Below are 24,872 nucleotides of genomic sequence, written 5' to 3' on the forward strand. Positions count from 1 at the left end.
CAGTATTGCTCCAGCAAGTCCCACCTTATTCCAGCAAGTCCCACCTTATTCCTAAAGGCGTTTTCTCCTTACTCAGTAAACAAGGCACACAATGGGTATTACCCGGAGATGTTCCATTGCCCAGGGAGGGGCAGGATTTTTTAACTAGCAAGCTGCCTTCAGGTATTTATTTACCAAAGACACATCCTGCACAGCCCAATATCCTTTTAACCTTAAATCACTTTCGCACATGTCTCTTGCAAGGACAAAGTTGGGGGTAGGGTCACAGATTAACAGCATCTCAAATACAGAGCCAAATGGAGTCTCTTATGTCTACTTCCTTCTATATAGACACAGTAACAGGCTGATCTCTTTCTTTTCCCCACACTCAGGTCTGAGGAGCAACAAAGTATACTATCATGCTAATTATGTTAACCTCTGGGAACAAAAATGATAATTGACTGACATTCACAAACAACTTTTAAAAGCCTCCAAAGCTTTCTTATTATTGAGAAAACCAGTGAAAAGATGACTGAAAGGAGAGGATTAGGCAGAGGATGTAAGTCTTGGTTTTAGATTATTTTGGTCTGATTATTTAACTCTTCAGGTCTCTCTTACTCCAAATATGAGGAGCTTACTTATGCTCCTGACTTCTTGATAAAGCTGTAAATATTAAAATGGGTTTGAGTTAGTAGATCCTAAAACACTTCAGGAAACTCTTAAGTATTGTGCAAATGCAGGAGATTCATCTTACTTTAGAATAACTGAAAAGGACCTTGAGAAAATTATACTAATTTGTAGACTAAACAAAGAATTTGGTGGCCATTTTCTCCTCTGCCGTTTGACCCAATTATACACACAGGATATGGACAGGTGTCATTGTGCTCAGCTATTTTCCCTTACGTGAGAGCCTTGAGTTGAATGTTTCTCTGGGCAGCTAATCCTTGGCACCACAGCTTTGTTCTGATAGTGGCATCTAGCACTAGATTGATTTAACTGAGTCTGAGGTTTGCTCTTTTCGGAATGTGCTCTTCTAGGCAGCTTTTTTGTGGCCCTGACATGACCACATGCTGCTGCTGCTTTTTCTGCCTTCTAGCACCACATGTGAAGTTAAGACATCCTGACACCTGCCATTTGGAACCTTTACTTGCTGAAAAATGTCAAGATTTTCAGACAAGATGAAGACAAATATAACTGATTTTTTTCCTTTCTCAGGAATAGGCTGAGGGCATTTGTTCATAGATGGATGAATTGCTGAAGTGGTACAGTTCAATTATTTTTGAGAGTGCACCACAGGTTTTGTGTAGAAGGTTCAGTTGTGTTTATGTGTCCTTATTCTCCTTTGCACCTATTTGGTGTGATACTAACTTGATCTTTGTAGAAGTAAAGGTTTTAGTGATTATTTTCTGGACTTCACTAGATAATAATGAGGGTTGGCGGGGTGTTCCCATCCTTACTCCTCATTTTTATTAAAAACTTCACTAGGAAATTGCAGATTTTTGACGATGAGCTTCTGTTACGATCATATGTCATACACATGTGCACACTGATGACCATCAAATCTAAAACTGCCAGGCATAAGACTTCCTGTTTAAGGTCCTTGCTGCTTCCTTTTCCCTTTTCCCTCTTGAGCCATCTAAATGTTCTAAGTCTAGATGATTGATTAGTAATGAAAGACAGGAGAAGTGTTTACTTGATAAGTGATAAGTTTTTTCCTTCTAGTAATTGATAGCTGCCTGTTTAAGGAAGGAAATTGAACTCTGGTGAAAAAGGAAGATGTAAAAAAGTATTATTATTTTGCATATTATTACCTTTTAATATTATGGTTAAATTATAATTGGCTGTATGCTATTGAGTAAACTATTTCCTCTATTTCTAATATGTTAATCTTTGTCTTGAATCTCAAGTCTGATTACATCACAGAGATGGTGATAGTCTAATTTGGTGTAATTTGGAAAAGAAACTCCAGTGACTCTAATCTTTTTGAATTGCAAAAAAAACATAAAAAGATTGGATGAAAAAATGCCCTAAAAGTCATTTTTTGGGAACCAGACCATGTTGAAAGATTGTGGGTCAGATGTGAAGCTACATCCTCTGGCATCACTTTGGAAAGCTTTTTCTCAAGTGGCTTTAAGTGGCATATGGAAAAGGGAGAATGAAGATTGGCCAACAGGCTTGTTCCTTATAGTGTAATTTGTGAAGACTAGTAGATAATTTGTGAAGACCAGTAGATATGTAAAATCCATCTTGAGCAATTAGAAGGCAATGAGGACTAATGACTTTTATGTTATCAATAAGATCCATGAATTGGAACATAAATATTTGGAAATATTTTGTAGTAGAAGCTTAGTAGTTCTTCAGTAAAGAAAGCTTCTTGCTTAGGCTAGCTAGACTGACTTGAATTACATAAAGAAGGATTCTTGTTGCAAATTTAAACTGTCTTTATCTTTTAACTGGATTCTTCTTATTAGAACAGTTTTTCCAAAGAATCACAGAATATATGTCTTAGGTTAGAGAAATAGCATTCATATAAGCCTCCTCCTCTTTGGATTTACTTTTTGGAAGTGGATAATCACTAAGGAAAAACCATGCATTATTTTGGGTTTCACCTTGGAAATGAACAACCTTAATAATACTTTGACCTGAAACAAACATGTTTTACATTTGTTGAAGTATATTTCATACCGTTGCTAATTATGGTATAAGACAAGATTTGAACTTTAGCTGCCATCTTTGGTTCCTCTTAATTTGAAGTACAATAGATTTTCAACAAAGAAAGGGCTGAATTGGCATGTAAATTATTTTAAATGGCTCTAAAGTGAAAATGACTAATCAAATTAGGCAAAAATGCCAAGATATATCAAATATATTTTTAAGATGATATGCTTGTTCTCTGTAATCTTTACCACAGTGCACCATTTATCTTTCTTATTAATTTGTAAAGTAGACATATTTCTTATATTTTTCATAAGTAGGATGTCAAAAGCCATAGGACTGACCAGTGATTCTGAAAACACTGGCACAGCAATCCATATTCTTTAGTATGAACACTCCATCCAGTCTTCCTAGGGGATAGCTCAGGCCCATCTGAAGCTGAAATAAATTAAAATAGATTTATTTATTCCATAATGTATTAAAGTCAGTTACAAGTTTTCTTTTCTTTATAAAAAGGGCTAATACATTTAGGATGCCAGTTATGATAGGCTTTGCTAAAACAAAACAGAAAAGTTGAAGCTATGAGAAATATTTATATATTGTACAGATGGAAAACTCTTAAGCTTTCACATTTTTCAAGGGCTTCATATTTCTTTTGAGTTTTTGAGGCTTTAGAACAGTGATTCTAGTGATTCTCAGAGTGTGGTCCTAGACTTCATCAAAATTAAAAACTTTTGCTGGGTACAGTGGCTTATGCCTGTAATCCCAGCACTTTGGGAGGCCAAGGCAAGAATATTTTTTGAACCCAGGAGTTTGGGGCTGCAGTGAGCCGTGATCATGCCACTGTACTCCAGCATGGGTGACAGAGTGATATCTTGTCTAAAAATATTTTAAATTAAAAATTAATTTTTTTTTTTAAAATTAAAAAGTTTTGTGTTTCAAGTGAGATTCATCCCAAGTATGCAAGGATGGTTCAATGTGTGCAAGTCAGTGAATGTGATACATCATATCAACAGAATCAAGGACAAAAACCCATATGATCATTTCAGTAGATGCTGAAAAAGCATTCGGTAAAATCCAGTGTACCTTCATGATGAAACCTCTCAACAAATTGGGGTAGAGAAGGAACATACCTCAACATGATAAAGTCCATGTATGACAAACCCACAGCTAATATACGGAATGGGGAAAAACTGAAAGCCTTTCTACTAAGATCCAGAACAAGATAAGTATGCCCACTTTCCCACATCTATTCAACATAGACCTAGCCAGAGCAATTAGGCAAGAGAAAGATATAAAGAGCATCCAGATTAGAAAGGAAGAAGTCATATTATCCTTGTTTGCAGACAACATGATCTTTTATTTTAAAAACCTAAAGACTCCACCAAAAAACTCTTAGAAGTGATAAATGAATTCAGTAAAGTTGCAGAATACAAAATCAACATATGAAAATCAGTATTGTTGGCCAGCTGTGGTGGCTTACGCCTGTGTAATCCCAGCACTTTGGGAGGTCAAAGCGGGTGGATTGCTTGAGCTCATGATTTCGAGACCAGCGTAGGCAACATGGTGAAACCCAGTCTCTACAAAAAAATTAGCTGGGCATGATGGCATGTGCTTATAGTCCCAGCTACTTGGGAGGCTGAGGTGGCAGGATGGCTTGAGCGTGGGAGGTGGAAGTTGTAGTGAGCCGTGGTTGTGCCACTGCACTCCAGCCTGGGCGACAGAGCCAGACCTTGTCTTTAAAAAAAAATAAAAATAAAAATAAATCAATATGGTTTATATATACTAGCAGCAATCTAGAAAATAAATCAAGAAAGCAGTCTCATTTATAATAGCTACACACACACACACCACACACAGAATAACCACACACACACACACACACACACACACACAGAATAAAATTAACCAAAGAAGTGAAAGATTTCTCCAAGGAAAAGTATAAAATACTGGTGAAAGAAATTAAAGAGGACAGAAAGTTGGAATAATATTCCATGCTCATAGGTTGGGAGGATTAATATTGTTAAAATATCTTTACTACCCAAGGTGATCTACAGATTCAATGCAATAGCTGTCAAAATACCAGTGACATTCTTCATAGAAGTAGAAAAAAAATTCTAAAAATTCAAATGAAACAACAAAAGACCCCAAATAGCTAATGCAACCCTGAGCGAAACAAAGCTGGAGGCATCACACTACCTGATTTCAAAGTATACTACAAAGCTATTATAACCAAAACAGCATGATACTAGCATAAAAACAGACACATAGACCAATGGAACAGAAGAGAGAACCCAGAAATAGATCTGTACACGTGGAGCCAACTCATTTTGACAGTGGTGCCAAGAATACACATTGGGGAAAGAACAGCCTCTTTAATAAATGATGCTGGGAAAACTGGATATCCATGTGCAGAGGAATGGAACTAGATCCCAATTTTTTACCATATATAAAAATTAACTAAAAATGGATTAAAGACTTAAATGTAAGACCTGAAACTATAAAACTACTAAAAGAAAACAATGAGGGGGGAAATGCTGCAGAACAGTGGTCTGGGGAAAGATTTTTGGGCTAAGACCTCAGAAGCACAGACAAAGCAAAAATAGACAAATGGGATTACATCAAGCTAAAGAGCTTCTGCACAACAAAGGAGACAATCAAGAAAGTGAAGAAACAGCCTACTGAATGGGAGAAATTATTTGCAAACTATCACAAAGGGATTAATAACTAGAACATATAAGGAAGTGAAACAACTCAGTAGCAAAAGAAAACCCACAAATACTGTGATTAAGAAATAGTTAAAAGACCTGTACAAACATTTCTCAAAGGAAGACATACAAATAACCACTAGATATATTAAAGAAATGCTAAGCATCACTAATCATCAAGGAAATGAAAATCAAAACCACAATGAGCTGTCATTTCACCACAGTTAGAATAACTGTTATCAAAAAGGTAAAAAATAAATGCTGGAGAGGATGTGGAGAAATGGGAACACTCATACACTGTTGGTGGGAAGGTAAAGTAGTGTAGCCATTGTGGAAAACGCTATGCAGGTTCTCTAAAAAAAAAACTAAAAATAGAACTGCCATATAAGTCAGCAATCCCACTACTGAGTATATATCCAAAAGAAAGGAACTCAGTATATTGAAGAGATACCGTACTCCCATGTTTATTGCAACACTATTCACATTAGCCAAGATATGGAATCAATCTAAGTATCTGTCAACTGATGAATAGATAAAGAAAATGTGTTATGTATACACAATGGGATATTATTCAACCATAAAAAAGAATGAAACCCTGTCATTTGCAGCAACATGGATGGAACTGGAGGCCATTATGCTAACTGAAATAAGCCAGACACGGAAAGACAGGTATTGCATGTTCTCGCTCATATGTGGGAGACAAAAAAGTTGACCTCGTGGAGATAGAGATTAGAATGGTAGTCACTAGAGTTGGGGGCATGAAGAAGTTATACAGAAGGAATCAGTTCTAGTATTCAGTAGTACAGTGGGGAAATTAACAGTAATTCATCATATATTTTTAAATAGAAGAGAATTGTAATGTTCTCAACACGAAGAAAAATAGATGTTTGATGTGACAGATATCCCACTTATACCCTGATTTGATCATTACACATTATATACAGGTATCTAATTACCACATGTACCCCAAAAATACCCCAAGGATATGAACAGTTATGTATCAAGTAATTTTCAAAAATAAAAATGAGCACACACAACTTTGTGTTTCAGAAAACCATTAAGAGAATGACAAGATAAACCAAAATTGGGAGAAAATAATTGCAAATATTGTATCTGATAAAAGACTTGTAGTTAGAATACAGAAAGAACACTTATGACTCACTAGTAAGGAGACAAACCGATTAAAAATGGGCAGAATAGATATTTTACTAAAGAAGATTAGAAAAGGCCAATAAGCACATTGAGTAAATGATTTGCATCATTAATGATTAAAGAAATATAGGTAAAATTATAAGTAGATACCACTTCATAACCACTAAAATAGCTATACTAAAAAGACAGACAAATAACAAGTATTGTCAAGGATATGAACAAACTGGAGCCTTCATTCATTGCACCTAGGCAGTTTTCTTTTTTGAGACGGAATCTCACTCTGTCACCCAGGCTGGAGTGCAGTGGTGCGATCTCAAGCAATTCTCCCACCTCAGCCTCCTAAGTAGCTGGGATTACAGGTGTGTGTCACCATGTCCGGCTGATTTTTGTATTTTTAGTGGAGATGGGGTTTCACCATGTTGGTCAGGCTGGTCTTGAACTCCTGACCTCATGATCTGCCCACCTCAGCCTCCCAAAGTGCTGGGAAAGTGCTGGGATTACAGGAGTGAGCTACCACTCCCGGCTGGCAGTTTCTTAAAAAAAATTAATATGAAATTGAATTTTGGTGATGGTTGTACAACATTTATTAAAAGTCATTGAATTATATACACTTAACATGGGTGAATTTTATGCAATGTAAATTATACCTCAACAAACCTTAAAAAGAGTAGTCCCAGGACCAGAAGTATCTAATTCACCAGTGAACTTCTTAGAAATGCAAATTCTCAGCCACAGTGAAGTAGAAACTGGGGGGGGTGCGGCCCAGCAGTCTGTATCAAACCCTCCAGCTAATTCTGATGTAGGCTGCAGTTTGAGAATTACTGCTCTAGATTCAAGGAAAGTTAAATGGAAGTATGGGTTGTTTTTGGTACCATTTATGTACATTCAGTCTACCCTGTTCCTGTAACTGCAGGAAAGGTTTGAATTAAGGACTGTTCTAGTACAGTTAAAGGAAATTATAGGGCAATGAGAGTAAAAATAAACTGGCCTTTCATGTTCTTGATATGTCCCTGTGAGAAGCTTTATGATTGTGATGTTTGTGTACCATATGTTGGTAAATTCCTGTGTTCTTTTAGGCTTGCTGTTAGTTAATGAACGTAGCATAAACAGGTTCATTTGCCATAACGACAGTAGAAGTTTAGATCCCTGAAAGGAATTATGTCTCCTAAATATTTACACAGTGTAATATAGCAGAGTCAGAAATGTGCAGTGATCCCAAAAAAGTAAAGATCTGACTATAGATAAAGAAGTAAATGGAGCAGCCGGCTGAACTGAGCAACTCATTCTTTCCCTCCATCTGTTCAGTGTACTTTAAAAACCATGATTAGGAAAGAGGCTGATCTGTACATAGCATGTGTTTTCAGGATTTTTTTTTTTTTCAGCATTAGCTGTGTGGCCAACAGAAATTTTAAAAGTTGAGGCTACTCCAGAATAGAGCTTCAAGATCCAAACTGGCAGTGACTGGGTGGTGAGTATGTTAGATGAAGTTTGTAGATAGGGTCTCCTTTAACTGGATAGTGGTGACTCCTGCTGAGGTGTAAGTACAGAGGGAAGTAGAGTTCATGGGGAGAGGGATAAACAAATGTAAGAGAAGGGAGAAAGGGAGGGGTGAGGAATGGCATCATGAATGTATGTCATTTGTTAGCGGAGTTCACTGAGATGTTAACAGTACAGTATAGAAACATTAGTGAATATAGCAGAAACCATTGTTATTTCCAAAACTATATTCAACTATAGGTAGAGAAGAACTGGGCTGTTTGTTGCTGGCAAAGTATATCTCTGCTTCTGTCTTTCTCTTTTTAATTATTATTTACTTCTTACTGTTCTTTCCTTTTGCTTTTTTTTCCTGTTTATTTGGGATTTTCTTTTCTGTTATCATTCTTTTTTAATGCTTTTAATAGTATTATTGGGAAAATATAGCAAAATACTAGAATATTCTCAAAGTTGGCTAATTCTCTCTTATGTTATTAGATAATGATGGAGTAGAATAATTTGCAATATATTTTATTCTAAAAAATCTATTCCATAGCAATCTGAACTTCTCATATTTATTACTGGACAAACTCCCACAGATGCATTTAAGCTAAAAATAAAAAAACAAGACATAGGAGCAGTAGAAGAGTAAATAAAGCAAACTTTTTGTTAAGAAAACTTCAGAATTCTCTGTGCAACTTGTATCTGAATGAAGTTGCACTTGAAAAGTATAAACAAATGCAAATAATCTGGTATTATATGAGTAAATGCAAATTTGAGTACATAAGAAATTGATAATTTTGGAGTTAACTGCAAGAATCAGTAGAAGCAACTTTTCGGTGTTTTGGGGAGATGGCAGGTGGGTTGACATACTATGTTTTTTAAGCCAATACATTTCAAAATGTTGAGCAAAGAACATTTAAATTATAAAATTAGAACAGTATTTATTCCCTGCCCCCTTAGGTTTTGTATCTTGTTAGCGGTGGACCTGGAATGTTTATAGTACTGTTGCAAATAACGGTTTCTTCCACAGTTATTGTTCCTTCCTCTCTGTGAGCCTGCTTTTCCTGTCCCAGAGTCAACCAGGCCCTTGCCTCTTGCGTAGTCTAATGCCACTTATGCAGCAGGTCTTGTAGTTGGTCGTGTGGCAGTTTTTTTCTTCAGTTCCCTTAGTGGTGCCATGCAGTACTTATAACAGCTTTATGTTGGTATCAGATACAGGTGGAGAAAAAAGATAAAAGAGGGATTTTGAACAAGAAAAGCAGAATGCGGGGAGGGAGGGAAGAGAGAGAGAGTGAGATGCTTACTGTGGAAGGTAATGGGAAACGACAATTTCTGCTCATGCCATTCTTTGTCGAAATTTCTTCCGCCTTAGTAGAGGGACTTAATCTACAAATAGGAGACAAACTTTCCATCTTCTTTTTCCTTCAGTTTGTTGATTTGCTTTTCCCCATGATGACATTTGAAGGTACCATTGAGCTTGTCATCTCTGTGAAGTTTGGAACCCCAAAGTCCAAATTAAAGCTCTGCTTTTTAGTTGGTAATTCGGATCTGTCCATTTTAGGTTTCTTTTGTGGTTGTAAAGTGTTCTTTTCATCACTGTGGTATGGGGCACCAAAAGAGAAGTAGCCAAGAGAATTCTGTTCTTTTGAAAGATTGATCTGTAGCTAAGATATGATAGGATGTCCATCTGGGAGTATGCTTAGATCCTCTGGTTGTTAGACTTTTTGTATTCTCCAAGGCTTGGTATGGATCCTTTGTGTGATAACTGTACCACTGCTAGAGTTGTTCTCTGTGGAAAATGATCATCTTTTTTGAAACATAACAAACTTAGAAAAACAAAAACAAAACACTGGTAATTGAAGAATTGCTTCTAACTTGTCCTCCACCAGATGGTGCTAGTGTTACGTATCCAAAGGTAAACTCCTTTGGTATTTGAAATAAGGAGGTTGTGTGTTTTCTTTCTCTTTTTCTGCCTCACCATATTTTGCCCTTAGTATTTTTTCATACATACTACTTTCCTGGCATACTGCTGTGTCACCTCACATCTTTTATATCGTAGATAGTGAGCTGATTTATGCCTTAGTGATCATGAAGGATAACTTGGGAGGCCAAGTAAAATTCAAGAGGGCAAGGACCAAGTGAAATTTTAGGATGTTATAATATGTATTTTCTTATAAGATTTTTTAATCATTCATTTGCTTCTTATAATGGCCTATGTGTAAAAGTTGAGAACTTATTCTTGCAGAACTTTTCTGCTTAGCTATCTTTCTTTTGTATTATCATAATGATATCATAAAATGTCATTGCTTGAGATCTTCTACAAACAAATGATAATGTTTACCCAGATTTAAGTTCACAATAACTTTAAAAGAAAGTTTGGTAGATTAAAAAAAAGTTGGCCATTATCTGATATGATTCCCTGTCCAATTAATAATTGTTCTTACATTTTAAACCTTTTCTGATTACATATGAGTATTACATGGTTATTGCTAGAAAAAAAGAAACAAGAATACAATTAAAGTAATAATACATGTTTAAATACTATTAACATATTACATAAGCCTTCTGTTTTTTTCTTTTACCCAGTTTTAACTTAATAATTTATCATAAATATTTTACATAGGATAAAAATGTTTAATAATAATAATTTCTAATGACAGTATAATTAAATGAACCCTTTAATGATAGGCATTTTTTTCACTTTGTTTCAGTCACAGTTGTGCTATCATAAATAGTGCGGTTTAATTTTTTTGAATTTTTACATTTCATTCACATACATTGTTAAAAATATAATAGCTTGTTCAGAGAGAATGTACATTTTTGTGATTTTTGATCTGATTTTCAATTTACCATCCAAGAGTTCTACAGTTTGAAAGTCTTTGACAGGGCATGATTCTACTTGTTTCCCTATGTCCTCTTCACTAGATTACCTAAGTTTTTTCTTTTTTTTTTTTTGAGATGGAGTTTCATTCTTGTTGCCCAGGATGGATTGCAATGGCACAATCTTGGCTCACTGCAACCTTCACCTCCCAGATTCAAACAATTCTCCTTCCTCAGCCTCCTGAGTAGCTGGGAATACAGGCACGCACCACCACGCTCAGCTTAATTTTTTTTAATTTTTTTTTTTTTTTTTGTATTTAGTAGAGATCCAGATTCGCCATGTTAGTCAGGCTGGTCTTGAACTCCTGACCTCAGGTGATCCACCCACCTGGGCCTCCCAAAGTGGTGAGATTACAGGCGTGCACCACCGTGCCGGCCCTACCTAAGTTTTTAAGGTGACTAGATATTGCTCATTTGAGAATCCCTGAAATGATAATTCATCATTAAATAAAAGAATTTAAAATTGCTTTGATATTTTCTTAGCAGTAAGCTGTACCCTTTAAGCATTAAATCTTAGAGCCCTTATTATTTGTGGTAGTTTAGTTTTTGGCCTTGTCTCCTATCCCTAAAATACAAACAGCTATTCTTTTGATACTTCAGAACAGGTTATCTCATCTGCAAATAATTAAGATTAATGTTGGTTCATGTTTTTAGTGCTTTCTATTACTTGTTGAGAAACCTAGTGCAAGTCATTTAACCTCTCATGATAACGTTTCTCAGTCTGACAAATTGGAAGAATGTTTTTTAGATAAATTATTTTTAAAACTTTGAGATGAGCTAGGCATTTGCCATAGTAGCTTTTTAATACATTTGTTTTTGATAGGCAGAAGGAAGGAAAAGAGGAAGATGCTAGATATTTGTAGAGCTTGAAGAATTCTAATATACTTTTGCAAAGAATTAAAAACATATCAGTCAGTACTGAGAAATTGTATCCCAGTTGATTTTTGGTATCTTACTAAATAACTGCATTTTTATTTAAGCAAATTACCTTTAAATTAAATTCTTCTGTTAACATAAGAAAGCATGTAATTTTTTTTTAAAATCAGAAAAACCAAGTTATTTACATACTTGAGAAATGGGAAGAAAAGAAATTCATGCAGAGTCTTCATGAAATCTTATAAATGAATGTGAAAACTGTTAGCCCAATAACTTAAAAAAAAAAAAACTAGTTTTTCTTTCTCATGGAAATAATCTCACTTTCTCGTCTCAATTTGGCAAAATATAATAATGATAATAACATTCCTTACTGTCAGAATGAATAGTCACTGTAAGAAATGTTTTAGGAAACCTAGTTTTAAAAGGTCCATCAATATGCAATCTGTCATGGTAGAAAAGACTTGTAAACTGTAGCGATATCAATTCTATTGTTTAAACATATATCTTTTATAAAGAAAACAAATTATATTGATTAATGATTCGCTTTATGTAAGTAACACCATTGAATTTTACCTAAGATAAAACTTAGCATTTTTGTGCCAGGCATGGTGACTCATGCCTGTGATCCCAGCACTTTGGGAGGCTGAGGCGGGTGGATCACCTGAGGTCAGGGATTCTGATCAGCCTGACCAACATGGCGAAATCCCGTCTCTACCAAAAATACAAAAATTAGCCAGGCATGGTGGTGGGCGCCTATAATCCCAGTTACTTGGAAGGCTGAGGCAGGAGAATCACTTGAACCTGGGAGGTGGAGGTCGTAGTGAACTGAGATCGCGCCATTGCACTCCAGTCTGGGCAACAGAGCAAGAGACTGTCTCAAAAAAATAAATTAATTAAATAAAACAGCATTTTTAACTCATAAGGTTTTTGTCAAAAAATATGAAAGTGAATGCATTGATATTGTGAGTACTTTATTTGCTTTTTGGTTTATAAGTGTGTGGTTTGTTTCCTTAAAATAAAAATCCTAAAAATAGTGTTTAATTAAATAAAATCTCTTTTTAATTATCAATTATAGAGAATTGTCATATTATAGATCTGGTAAAATGTAAATTCAGTGGTAGCTTCTGAAGTGTACTTTCTTATATCTAAAACTTGAAATGCTAATGTATTGGTTTGGGTGAAGGTCTCAACTATAGCAATTTGAAGGACCTTCTGAGTACTGTAATAATCTGTAAATAATGAGTTGAATTACAACTGTGGCAGTTAAAATCCCCCAAAATAATAAATTCTGCTCAGTCTTATCTGCTTCATGGCAAAATACATAAAAGAATCAAATTGCTAGAATTTTGAGCCTAATTTGTTTGTACTGGTGAGAAATTTGTTTCATGAAATGTAATATTAAATCGTTAGATATATGAATTTTATATAAAGTTCTTTTTTGCTTTCTTCAAAATATATTAGAGATAATTGGAATAATTTCCCAATAATTTATTGGAAAATTTCCCATCAAACAGAAAGTGTTTTTGTAAATCTAGTATACTTTTGGCAAGTGTCTGTTCTTGAACTCTTAAATAGGAATGAAAAAGGGAGGGTATTACAGCTTTTGTTCTTAACAACGTCTGGAAAAAAATCATCACCTCTCTCAGTTTGATTTGTTTCATGAATTCTTGTCACATATACTTCTTTGGTCCTTACAGGTTTTATATTGAAGTACTCAATGTTGAGATTTTTCTGTTCATTTAGGTTTTTAAGATTTCTGATCTATGCTGAGCACTGAACTATTTATAGACACTTACTATTCAGTAGCTAAAGCATATGAAATTTACTACATTTTGTATTGATTTAATATTAACGTTAATCCAAAATCTTTGGGTGCAATGTGTCACATCTGTTTTGTATTCCTCTGTTTAAAAGAAATGGCAGTATGGTATTTGGAGGAATATTTATTATCTGAGTGTTTTCCTTTGCAATAGTTTCCCTCAGTCTATTGAAAATTATAACCTCCAAGAGCTCGGCAAATTCTCAGGTACCCGGTTGCTAAAAACCACAGTTAATTGGAATTTTTATTTACCATTTAAGTTCCTTTTATTTAAATTGTTGTAACTTTGGAGGCTTCTGGAAATGATAGAAAATAAATCTGTGGTGATATTTGAAAAAATATTCTTTCCTCTTAATAATAGGTCTAGCCTGTACTTTTATGGATACTCTATCTTTTTAGAAAAGACTTTCTTAGATTGAATGTTGATTTGTATTTAAAACTGAATTTTCCATAGCTAGTTGCTAAATATTCTTATCCTGGGTTAAGCAGCGTTTCTTAACCTTTTGGGGGGGGTCATGAATTTCTTTTAAGTAGTCAATGAATGCTAGAGCTTGTTTTCCTAGGGGAGAAATGTATATAAACACAAACATTTTACGTACAGTTCTGATTAATCCTGCCTCTCCCTGCCCAGTAGTCCAAGGGCCCCCGGTTAGGAAATGCTACTATAATGGAACTGAAAAAATCACTTCTTAAGTTGGTTTTAACATCACATTATTATGTCACACTACATTTTCTTCACCACAAGCTTTATTTAACATTACATTTTCTCCTTGATCATTATATTATTAGAAGATAAGCATAATCTAAATCTTATTTTGAAGAAAAAGCAATATTACCTTTTAATTTTAAAGCTGGTCTCTGAAGTTATGGAACATGTTTGACTCCTATATGTCCTTAAGTTCTGCTTTAGATAAGTAAACAATCCACTTTACCTTTTGATCAAAGATAAAGGTAAAAGAAGAGAGATATGAGTTCCTCTGGATCTTTTGTTTAGGAAAATAGCTTTTCCTTAGAAAATATGTTGCATTTGTTGTTTGGCACAAAAGTATGAATTCTCATTTTATTGAGAGTTTGAGAAACTATTTAAGGGTTACCTGGTTGTGCTAGTTAAGGCTCAGACTTGGAAATCAAGCAGGTTAGGTTCCAAATCTAACTCAGTTCCTTTCCAGCTATATGATCTTGGGCTTATTACTTATCCCCAAAATGGAACCTACTCTGTTAAATGAGGTAATGTCTGTAAAGTGTTTTTTTGCTTTGTGTATAATATGCACTCAGTTAGCTCTTATTGTATCACGATGATAGTGATGATGAAAAACAGGATGAGCAGCTTGCTTTTCAGTTGTAGTGTTTATTTTTTTCTATTTAAATTTAAGATAGTAGATCTTGGTTGCAGAAAGAGAAGTCCTCACATTCCCCAGAATAATCTTTTCAAGTTATGGTGGCTTACATTTGTCATAAAAATTTATTCAAGAATTCTCCAAAGATGGGGATAACAAACTAACTTTTCCACATTATACTTCTCAATATTCAGTTGTTACATTGGGGCAGTATGTTAAATGTCATCCATTAAATTTGCCTCATACAATTGAAGTAAATACTGAGGAGCAGAGAAAGAGAGAGGTTGCTAAGAGTGGATTAAAAAGTGAGTCCTAATATGTTTCTGGTTTTGAATATTGACACCTACATGGTCACGTGGTATAGAGCCACATGTATTGTGTGTACTTAGAGTAGATGATGTTTCTTTGCATGTCATATCGTAAAGGAGAACTCTAATGTAAAAATTTCTGATAAGCTGTACAAATGGCAATCCCCATACAAATGTCAGCTGTAAGACAGTATTCTCATTGCAGTTTGTATGGTATTTGTAGCCAAAGAAGAAAGGAAGAGAATGAAAGAGAATGATTTGTGTGACTATTTGATTAAATAAATGATGAAATGAATTAACACCTGCTTGAGTGGAAGGCTTTAAGTTCACTGAAAGGATGATGATTTTCAGACCCTCCTGAAAAGTCGGATGACATCCTGTCTGATCTCCCTTTTTTTCCATGTTGTGGTTGTAAATTATAACCAGGTAATAACAATAACAGTGCTTATGATGGTGGTTCTTTGTATGTCTGCATGTGCACATATGCACACATATGTCCATGTGCTCTCCAAGATGCCTTAGAATGATTAATCCAGATAAGAATCATAAATGTCAGTCAATATGGATTATAAACACAGGAGAGGCTAAGTACATTCTGAAAATTTTGAAGTTGGCATCATGGGAGAGTATTCATTGTATTAATCTGTAAACCGTCTGTTGTTACCAGTGACAGAGAAAGCAAATGATTGAATTCATTATGGATTTAAGTCTGTGTATTTCATATGTGAAAAAAACAAACACTGCATCATCATTTTATATTAATGAAATATTAGATGCTATCAGTATCATTGAGATATGAAGAGAACACTTTGCCCTGTTTTTTTTTTTTTTTTTCTTGTAATTCCTGGTTTCATTCCTTTATTTTCTTTGACCAGGCAGGAAGTTTGGAAAATGATATTCCCCTTTTTCTGTCTTCTCAGTATCGTCAGTGAAGCAGGAGCATCAATCTACAGTGTCAGCCCTGAAGCTAACAAAGAGATGCCAGGACTGGACCCTAATTTGAGAAGTGCAGGTAAGAAACTATGAACCATCACAAAAACATGTGATTTTGATATTTTGGACAGCATGTGTGGCATGCTAAATATTCTAAATATCAAAGAAAATTTAAAGTTACACTACATGCATAAGAATTGGCATATTAGAAAGAAAGTGATTACGGAAAAGAAGAGGAAGAATATCGTACTATTTTAAAGAACACTACTATTCTGTAGTGGAAAGTTAACCCACAAAGTCTTTAGCAACATTATATGCCAGAGAGTTCAGTAATAAAAATAATAGACTGGGTGCGGTGGCTGAAGCCTGTAATTCCAGCACTTTGGGAGGTCGAGGCGAGTGAATCACGAGGGCAGGAGTTCAAGACTAGCCTGGCCAAGATGGTGAAACTCCGTCTCTACTAAAAATACAAGAATTAGTGGGGCATGGTGGCAGGTTCCTGTAATCCAAGCTACTCAGGAGACTGAGGCAGCGAATTGCTTGAACCCAGGATGCAGAGGTTGCAGTGAGTCGAGATCATGCCACTGCACTCCAGCCTGGGCGACAGAGTGAGACTCTGTCTCAATAAGACCTTTTATTATTGTTACAAAATATTATTAAAGCTTTTTGTTGGCAAAAAGTAATATAGTAACAAAATATTTGTAATACAAATTTATGAATGTACACAGACTTTCAGTTTAGTGCCAAATATTTGTCAAAATGACTAGTCTCTCGTCTTGCTAATAGAGTTGTCATTTGATCATGTTTTACTTAAAACAGCCTGCTTTGATTTTAGTTGTATTTGATTGCTTTGATTTCTGTAATGTGGAATAGTCAAAATCTTGTGTGTGAAGAAATTAAGATACTTTGATGCATTTCATGAAAGCAGTTGGTATCATAAGCAATATGTTAGATCAGGTCAGTGCATTTTTCTGTATAATAGGTGAATATTTACACCACTTGGTTAGTAATGGACCTGTTATTTAATTTTTTCCTTAAATATTATCGTCAGATTTCATTGGCTGTTCTTGAAATTTATACCTGGAGAGATATATATGAAATTTTTACATTAATCTAAATCTAAAAGTGTTCTTACATCCAAAAGAACTTGTAGTTTCCCGTCAGTTGTTTCATGACATAATTCCCTCTCTAAAATGATCATCTTCTTAAATCCCAGCTAAAAATGTTGCTTCTCCTGGGAAGCTGCTTCTTAGCACAGCAGCTCAGCGTGATTTCTGTCTCCTCACCATGTACTCTTTTTGTGGTTGCCTTTTAATAATAATGGCAGAAGGAATAGAAAAGTAGTCATACTGGGATGTGCTAATAGTAATTTTTTAAGCACTTAGTATATGTGAAACATTGTAGGATGTTACCAAGATTATTTTATCCTCTCTATTGCCCTGTGAGATATTTATTATTATCCCCACTTTTAAAATAGGAAACTAAGGCTTAAAGAGGCCACTTAACCAGTAAATGTGCACATATTTGTGTACCTAATTTCTGTGATAAAAGGGCACTTTCATTTATAACAAAATAAAATCCAGAATTTCTCAAGTTGGCACTGAGAAGGTATCTCCCAATAGTGTGTTGGAAAAAATATTTAGACCATATTTTCTGAGAGATAACAATCCCTCAGGCCTCCCACTGCTGAAGAGACTGCTGTTTCTTCTTAACCGCTGGCCCATGTGTGTAAATAATTGTCACAGTATTACAGGTGAAACAGAATTACAACATTCCAACAAGATTCCATGAAAAGAGAGGATAATAAAATGGAAAATCATTATATGGTTCTAATTACTCTAATTTCAAAGTCTGCTGTGTCTTCAGTGTGTGATTCAGTTTAAGTATCTGTGTCTTCCTTCTGTGTCTTAGCTCACTTCTATGTGGCAATGACCATGTTTAATATATACCTAGACACTTTTGAGTCTGGTCCTGGAATCAAATATTCAAAGAGGTTGGAGTCTCTACTCTTGGTTTTCTAGAGTCCACTTTCTTTTCAATTCCTATTTCTCATTGATAGTCTTTCTTTTTCCTGGTGATTAATGCCAGGGGTGACTTTTTACTTTATGTGAGATCTGAGCTACCTTCAGGTGTGGATTTTACCTTTCAGTCCTCTAAATGTTTACTGTATAAGAATATAACAGAACTTCAGCATTCATATGTGTGTTAAGCATGTGTAAGAAAATGACCCTCATTACTACATCTCATTGACCAGTTTATCAGCTTACTGAAAACAGAAGTTGTCTTCTATATATATGCTTATATTCCCCATGATGCATTGTACATGGCCTTTAAATTGCATGGATATAGTAGATGGATAATGTTAAACTGTTTATTATGGATTTAAAGTGGAAGATTGAGTGTATGTTTCATTCCTTCTCTCCTTCTGAAATTGATTAAAATGACGTGATAGAATGAAAGCATAAACCTGCTAAGATAAAACCTACTAAGATAAAAGGAATGGGAGAACAAATAGCAACAACAAGAAGATTTGAAGCTTAAAGTGGATAGATGAGCAATAAGTCACCTAGTCAACTTGAGAATGTTGAATTCTGAGACAGCATTGTAGAAAATACGGAACTAACCTAGGATGGATCACGCAACCCCTATAGGTTCAGGAAATGATGCTGGGTACTTTGGAAGTATGCTGAGAGGGTTGAGGCTGGGTTGAAAATGAAAGTATTGGTTGAAAGTCTGTTTAAAAAGCAACGAGACCAAATTAAACATAGGCCCAGCAATTTCACTCCTACACATGTCCCCAGAAAAATTGAAAACAGGTATTCAGCCAAAATACTTGTATGCAAGTGCTTATAGCAGCATTATTTACAATAGCTAAAAGTTGGAAACAACTCACATGATGAAAGAATAAACAAAATGTGGTACAGCCATACAATGGAATATCATTCAGCCATAAAAAGAATGAAGTACTGGTACATGCTACAATACTGTGTGAACCTCAAAAATGTCATGCCAAAAGACCACATATTGTATGGTTATATGAAATGTGCAGAATAGACAAATCTGTAGAGATTGAAAACTGACTGGAGGTTGTCAGGGACTGGGGAGAGACAGGAATGGAGAGTGACTACTTAATGGGTACAGGGTTTTCTTTTGGCATAATGAAAATGTTTTGGAACTTGATAGAGGTGGTGAGGCACAATATTGCAAGTATCCTAAGTACCACTGATTTCTGTACTTTAAAATAGCTAATTATATGTTACAAGAATTTCACCTCAATAAAACAACAACAGCAATTAACATCCCCTTCCACAACAGTTGAGGAACTGTCTTTTCACTACCTTTGCAGAAGACTGGGGATTTGTTCTCTGGAGAGGGTTAAACAGAAGGATTCTACAAAGGAGGACACAGCTTACAAATGAGAGTGGGGATGCTACTGAAGTAAAGGGGAGTTGAGGAAATATTTACATGCAGTTGTAGAGATCTTAGAGAGGAATAAATCTATGCAGATAAGAGGACTCTGCCAATACAAGAAACAACATTGAAGAAACTTGAGATTAGAGGTACCACAAAGAAATGGCCAGAGCACCCAAAGTAAAGCCATAGTTGATAAGCCTTACCACTGGGCAAAGCACTTAATGTCATTGTTTTAGCATCCTGCCCCTGTTGGACAGTCAAAGGTCACCTAACATGTAATGAAAACTTATACTATTAATATTAAAAACAGATGCCAAAATACACTAGGGAAGAAAAAAACTACTTGGGGGAAATAGAGATGATGAAGACAGAAGAAAAAGTTTAACATTCTCAGAGAAATAAAAAATATTTTATTTATTTAGAGATATATTTACATAAAGTAAAAGTCACCCTTTTTAGGTACATCATCTATGAATTTTGAAAAGTTTATACTAGTTGGGTAACCTTCAGTCTACCTCCATTACAGTGAGGATACAGAAAATTTTTTTCAGTTCAACATATTTCTCAGCTTCTTGTTCAAAAATGTAATTATTACTTAGAGGGTCAAGATTACAATAGATTTGCATCAAGACTGCTAAAACTACATTTTAATAAACATTATAGCGAAAAAATTCTAATTTGGAGTTGTTGGCTAAAAAAGACAACATGGGAGAATTTTACTTATTTTCCTCTGTTCCTGTCTTGACGTCAAGGGGAAGGATAAAATGAGATGAATATTGGACTTTAAAAATACAGATGTCTAATATTGCTAGATAACAGGATGAGACAAATTTTAAAGAGAGTACAGTTCACTATAGTCTTTTAAGCAAATAAATTGATTTGCTCCAGAAGCTTTAGGATTCTAGATATTTCATAGAATTGAAAGGCCAAAACCCATGACATTCTTTTTCTTTGGATATGAGACATATTGTGAAGTGAAGAGAAATGTTGCTTTCAAGGTTACTGTATGTGGGCATGCAAGTTATATACTCAACCACTTATCCATAGGAAGTAGCTCTGGTTGCGTCTCTTTTAGGATGATAATCTTTACTCAGTCTGGGATCCCTTCCCCAACTTTTGGCATATCAAATGTAATTTCTTTCTCTAATGCTTAACTGTTTGTATTATTATCCCATATTAATTGTTTTCCTCTATACATTGAACTGTGTTACCATTTAATAAATTAGCATTTATAAAAAAACTAAAATCCCTATATGTACTTTATGTTCTCATTTCATTGGTCTATGTAGCCTACCACAATGCAACTCTCAATTTCTGTGGCTTATAATATGCCTTGCTTTAATTTTTTAAAATTGCATTTTCATAGTATTTCTTTTTTTTTTGCAAATAAACTTTAAAGCCATTTGATAAATACAGTTGACCCTCTGCACGTGCCCACAGATTCAACCGTGGATTGAAAGTATTTTTTAAAAAAATACAACAATAAAAATAATATAGATTTGAAAATATAGTATAACAATTATTAACATAGCATTTACATTGTATTAGGTATTATAAGTAACCTATAGGTGATTTAAAGTATATGGCAGGGTGTGTGTAGGTTCTATGCAAATGGTACTCCATTTTATGTAAAGTACTTGAGCATCCACAGATTTTGGTGTCTGCAGTGGTCCTGGAACCAGTCACCCAAGGATACAGGATGACTGTACTTATAAAAGTCTATAGTATATAGAGTGAAATTCTGTAAAATTTCCACTTTCATCCCTGTTCTGCATGTTTTATTTTTATTATTCATGGGTTGTTTATATATATATGTGTGTGTGTCTGTCTGTCTGTGTGTGTGTATGTTTAACATTGTGAATAGATTTTTATCCATGATTCTATTGTTTTATTGTTTTTATTACATTTTAATTTCATCATACTATACATAAGATCTCTGTAATTTATTAACGTATAACTACAAGTACATACCCTTTCACCAGCATCTCCTCATTCTCTCCACTCCCCAACTCCTGTGTTATTGGTTTGATAGCATATGGTAGAAGCATCAGTTTTTGTTTGTGTGTCTTGAAACTACCCAGCTAATTGGAATCTTGTTAGTTCTGATATTTCTTCATTTGACTTGCTTAGGTTTTCTAGGTAGATAATCATATGTAAATAATGTCATTTCAATATTTATATCTTCCCTTTTTGTCAAGTTGCATCAACTAGAGTTTTCTGAACAATGGTGAATAGTAGTGAAACAGCAAACTATTGTCATTATATGTGGGCAAAATAGTATTTGGCATACATTTGGACATACTACATTTTAAAAAACAATAGCTTCGTTGAGATATAATTTACATAACATAAAATTTACCCTTTTAAAGTGTATAAGTCAGTGTTTTCTAGTATAGTCAGAGCTGTACAACTATCCCCAACGTCTAGTTTTATAACTTCATCCCAAAAAGAAGCCCATACCCATTAGCAATCACTTCCATTACTGTCTTCACTCACCACCCAAACTTCTGGCAAACATGAATGTATTTTCTCTCTGTATGGATTTTCCTGTTCTGGAGAGTTCATATAAAAGAAATCATACAATATGTGGTCTTTGTGACTGGCTTCTTTCACTTAAGCATAATGTTTTCAAGATTCAACATGCTGTAGCATGTATCAGCCCTTCATTTCTTTTTATTGCCAAATAACATTCTATTGTATGGGTATACAACATTTTGTTTAGTCATCAGTTGATGGATTTTTTTTTTTTTTAACATTTTTAGCTGTTATGAATAAGGCTGCTGTGAAAATTCATGAATAACATTTTATATGAACATAATGTTTCCATTTCTCTTGAGCGTATACCTAAGAATAAAAATTGGGGTGCATGTAACTATGTTTAACATTTTCCAGAAATCTTTTTGACTTCTATTACTTTGCTGTCCTCATCATTTATTCTCTGCCTCTTTTATTACTTCCTCCTTTTCTTCTTTGTCTCAAAATGTAGATGTTCCCTAAGTTTTGGGCCATAACTCTTCCTCCCTCTTAATTATCTTTATCAGCAATTCATTAGACTCCCTTTTCCTGAGCTGCCTCCCTCTTACTTTCAAGAATCTATTGTCGACTTGATCATTCTCAACCTAGAGCTCTGCATTATTACTGTCTACTAAACAACTCATCCTTGATTATCTTGCCGGCAGGAAAGTAGCACCATCTCTCTCTAAAGCTTGGATATAGGAGTTATAAAAGTGTTGTATGACGTTTTTGTTTTCTCACTCAGTGCATACAAAAGTTATGTTTACACTATAGTGTGTTAAGAATCTAATGGCATTATATCTCAAAAAAATATGTACACACCTTAATTAGAAAATATTGTTAAAAATGCTAATGTTCATCTGAGCCTTCAGCAGTTCACAATCTTTTTGCTGGTGGAGGGTCTCGCCTTGATGTTGATGGTTGCTGACCGGTGTGGTGGTTACTGAAGGCTGAGATGTGGTGGCAGTTTCTTAATATAAGACAACAATGAAGTCTGTTGCATCAGTGGACTCTCCTCTCACAAAAGGTTTCTCTGTAGCATGTGATGCTGTTTGGTAGCATTTTACATTCAGTAGAACTTTATGTAAAATTGAAGTCCATGTTATCCATTCCTGCTGCTGCTGCTTTATCAACAAAGTTTATGTAATATTTGATATTTTTTGTCATTTCCACAATGTTCATAGCATCTTCACCAGGAGTAGATTCCACCTAAAGAAGCCACTTTCTTTGCTTATCCCTAAGAAAGCAGCTCCTCATTATGTCAGATTTGATTATGAGATTGCAGCAATTCAGTCACATCTTCAGGGTCCACTTCTAATTGTAGTTTTCTTGCTATTTCCACCACATGTGAAGTGGCTTTCTCCACCGAAGTATTGAATCCCTCAAACTCATCCATGAGAGTTGAAATCAGCCTCCTCCAAACTCTGGTTAATGTTGACATTTTGCCCTCCTCCTATGAATTATGAATGTTATTAATAGCATCTAGAATGGTAAATCCTTTTCCAAAAATTTTCAACGTACTTTGCCCAGATCCTCAGAGAAATCACCATCTGTGGTAGCTATAGCCTTACAAAATGTATTTCTTAAAAAATAAGACTTGAAAGTCAAAATTACTCCATGACCCATGGTATACAGAATGGATGTTGTGTTAGTAGGCATGAAAACAGTATTAATCTTGTACACCTCCATCAGAGCTCTTGGATGACAGGTGCATTGTCAATGAGCACTAATATTTTGTAAGGAATCTTTTCTTCTGAGCAGTAGGTCTCCACGGTGAGCTTAAAATATTCAGTAAGCCATGCTGTAAACATATGTGCCATCATGCAAGCTTTGTCGTTTCAGTGATAGAGCACAGGCAGAGTAAATCTAGCATAATTCTTAAGAACCCAGGGATTTTCAAAATGGCAAATGAGCCTTGACTTCAACTTAAAGTCACCAGCTGCATTCCCCTCTAATAAAATGAGTCAGTCTGTCTTTTGAATCTTTGAAGCCAGGCATTGACTTCTCCTCTCTAGATATGAAAGTCCTAAATGAAATGACATCTTCTTCCACGAGAAGGCTATTTTGTTTACATTGACAATCTGCTGTTTATTGTAGCCACCTTCATTATGATCTTAACTACATCTTCTGGATAACTTGCTGCCGCTTCTATATCAGCAATTGCTGTTTCACCTTGTACTTTTATGTTAGGAAGATGGCTTCTTTCCTTAACCCTCACAAACCAGCCTTTGCTGTCTTCAAACTTTTCTTTTGCAGCTTCCTCATCTCTCTCAGCTTTCATGGAATTGAAGAGAGTTAGGACCTTGCTCAGGATTACACTTTGGCTTAAGGGAATGTTGTGGCTGGTTTAATCACTCAAATTTTCTCCATATCAGCAAAAAGTTGTTTTGCTTCCTTATCATTTTTGTGTTCACTGGAGTTACACTTTTAATTTCCTTCAAGAACTCTTCCTTTGCATTCACAACTTGGCTAACTGGCCCAAGAGGGCCACCTTTCAGCCTTTCTCGGCTTTCAACATGTCTTTTCAATAAGCTTAATTATTTCTAGCTTTTGATTTAAAGTAAGAGACATGCGATTCTTCCTTTTACTTGAACACTTAGAGGCCATTGTAGGGTTATTTATTGGCCTAATTTCAATAGCATTGTATCTCAGGGAATAGGGAGGCCCCAGGAGAGGGAGAGAGGGGAATAGCCAGTTGGTGGAGCAGTTAGAACACACATATCATTTATTGATTAAGTTTGTTACCTTATAGGTGTGGTTCGTGATGTTCTAAAACAATTACAATAGTGATATCAAAGATCATTGGTCACAGATTACCATA

General features: G+C 35.0%; 1 protein-coding gene across 1 annotated transcript in view; it reads left to right on the forward strand.

Annotated features, from left to right (window-relative positions):
• The window catches only part of SRBD1 (S1 RNA binding domain 1), a 238,751-nt gene that overhangs the window by 111,929 nt on the left and 101,950 nt on the right, over positions 1 to 24,872 (forward strand). Inside the window, exon 16 of the mRNA XM_011935886.1 lies at positions 16,111 to 16,202. Within this exon, the coding sequence (XP_011791276.1) occupies positions 16,111 to 16,202 (92 nt within the window). The remainder of the gene's footprint in view (positions 1 to 16,110; positions 16,203 to 24,872) is intronic.

This window comes from Colobus angolensis, unplaced genomic scaffold, assembly GCF_000951035.1.
Source record: "Colobus angolensis palliatus isolate OR3802 unplaced genomic scaffold, Cang.pa_1.0 Scaffold15, whole genome shotgun sequence".
Lineage (NCBI taxonomy): Eukaryota > Metazoa > Chordata > Mammalia > Primates > Cercopithecidae > Colobus > Colobus angolensis.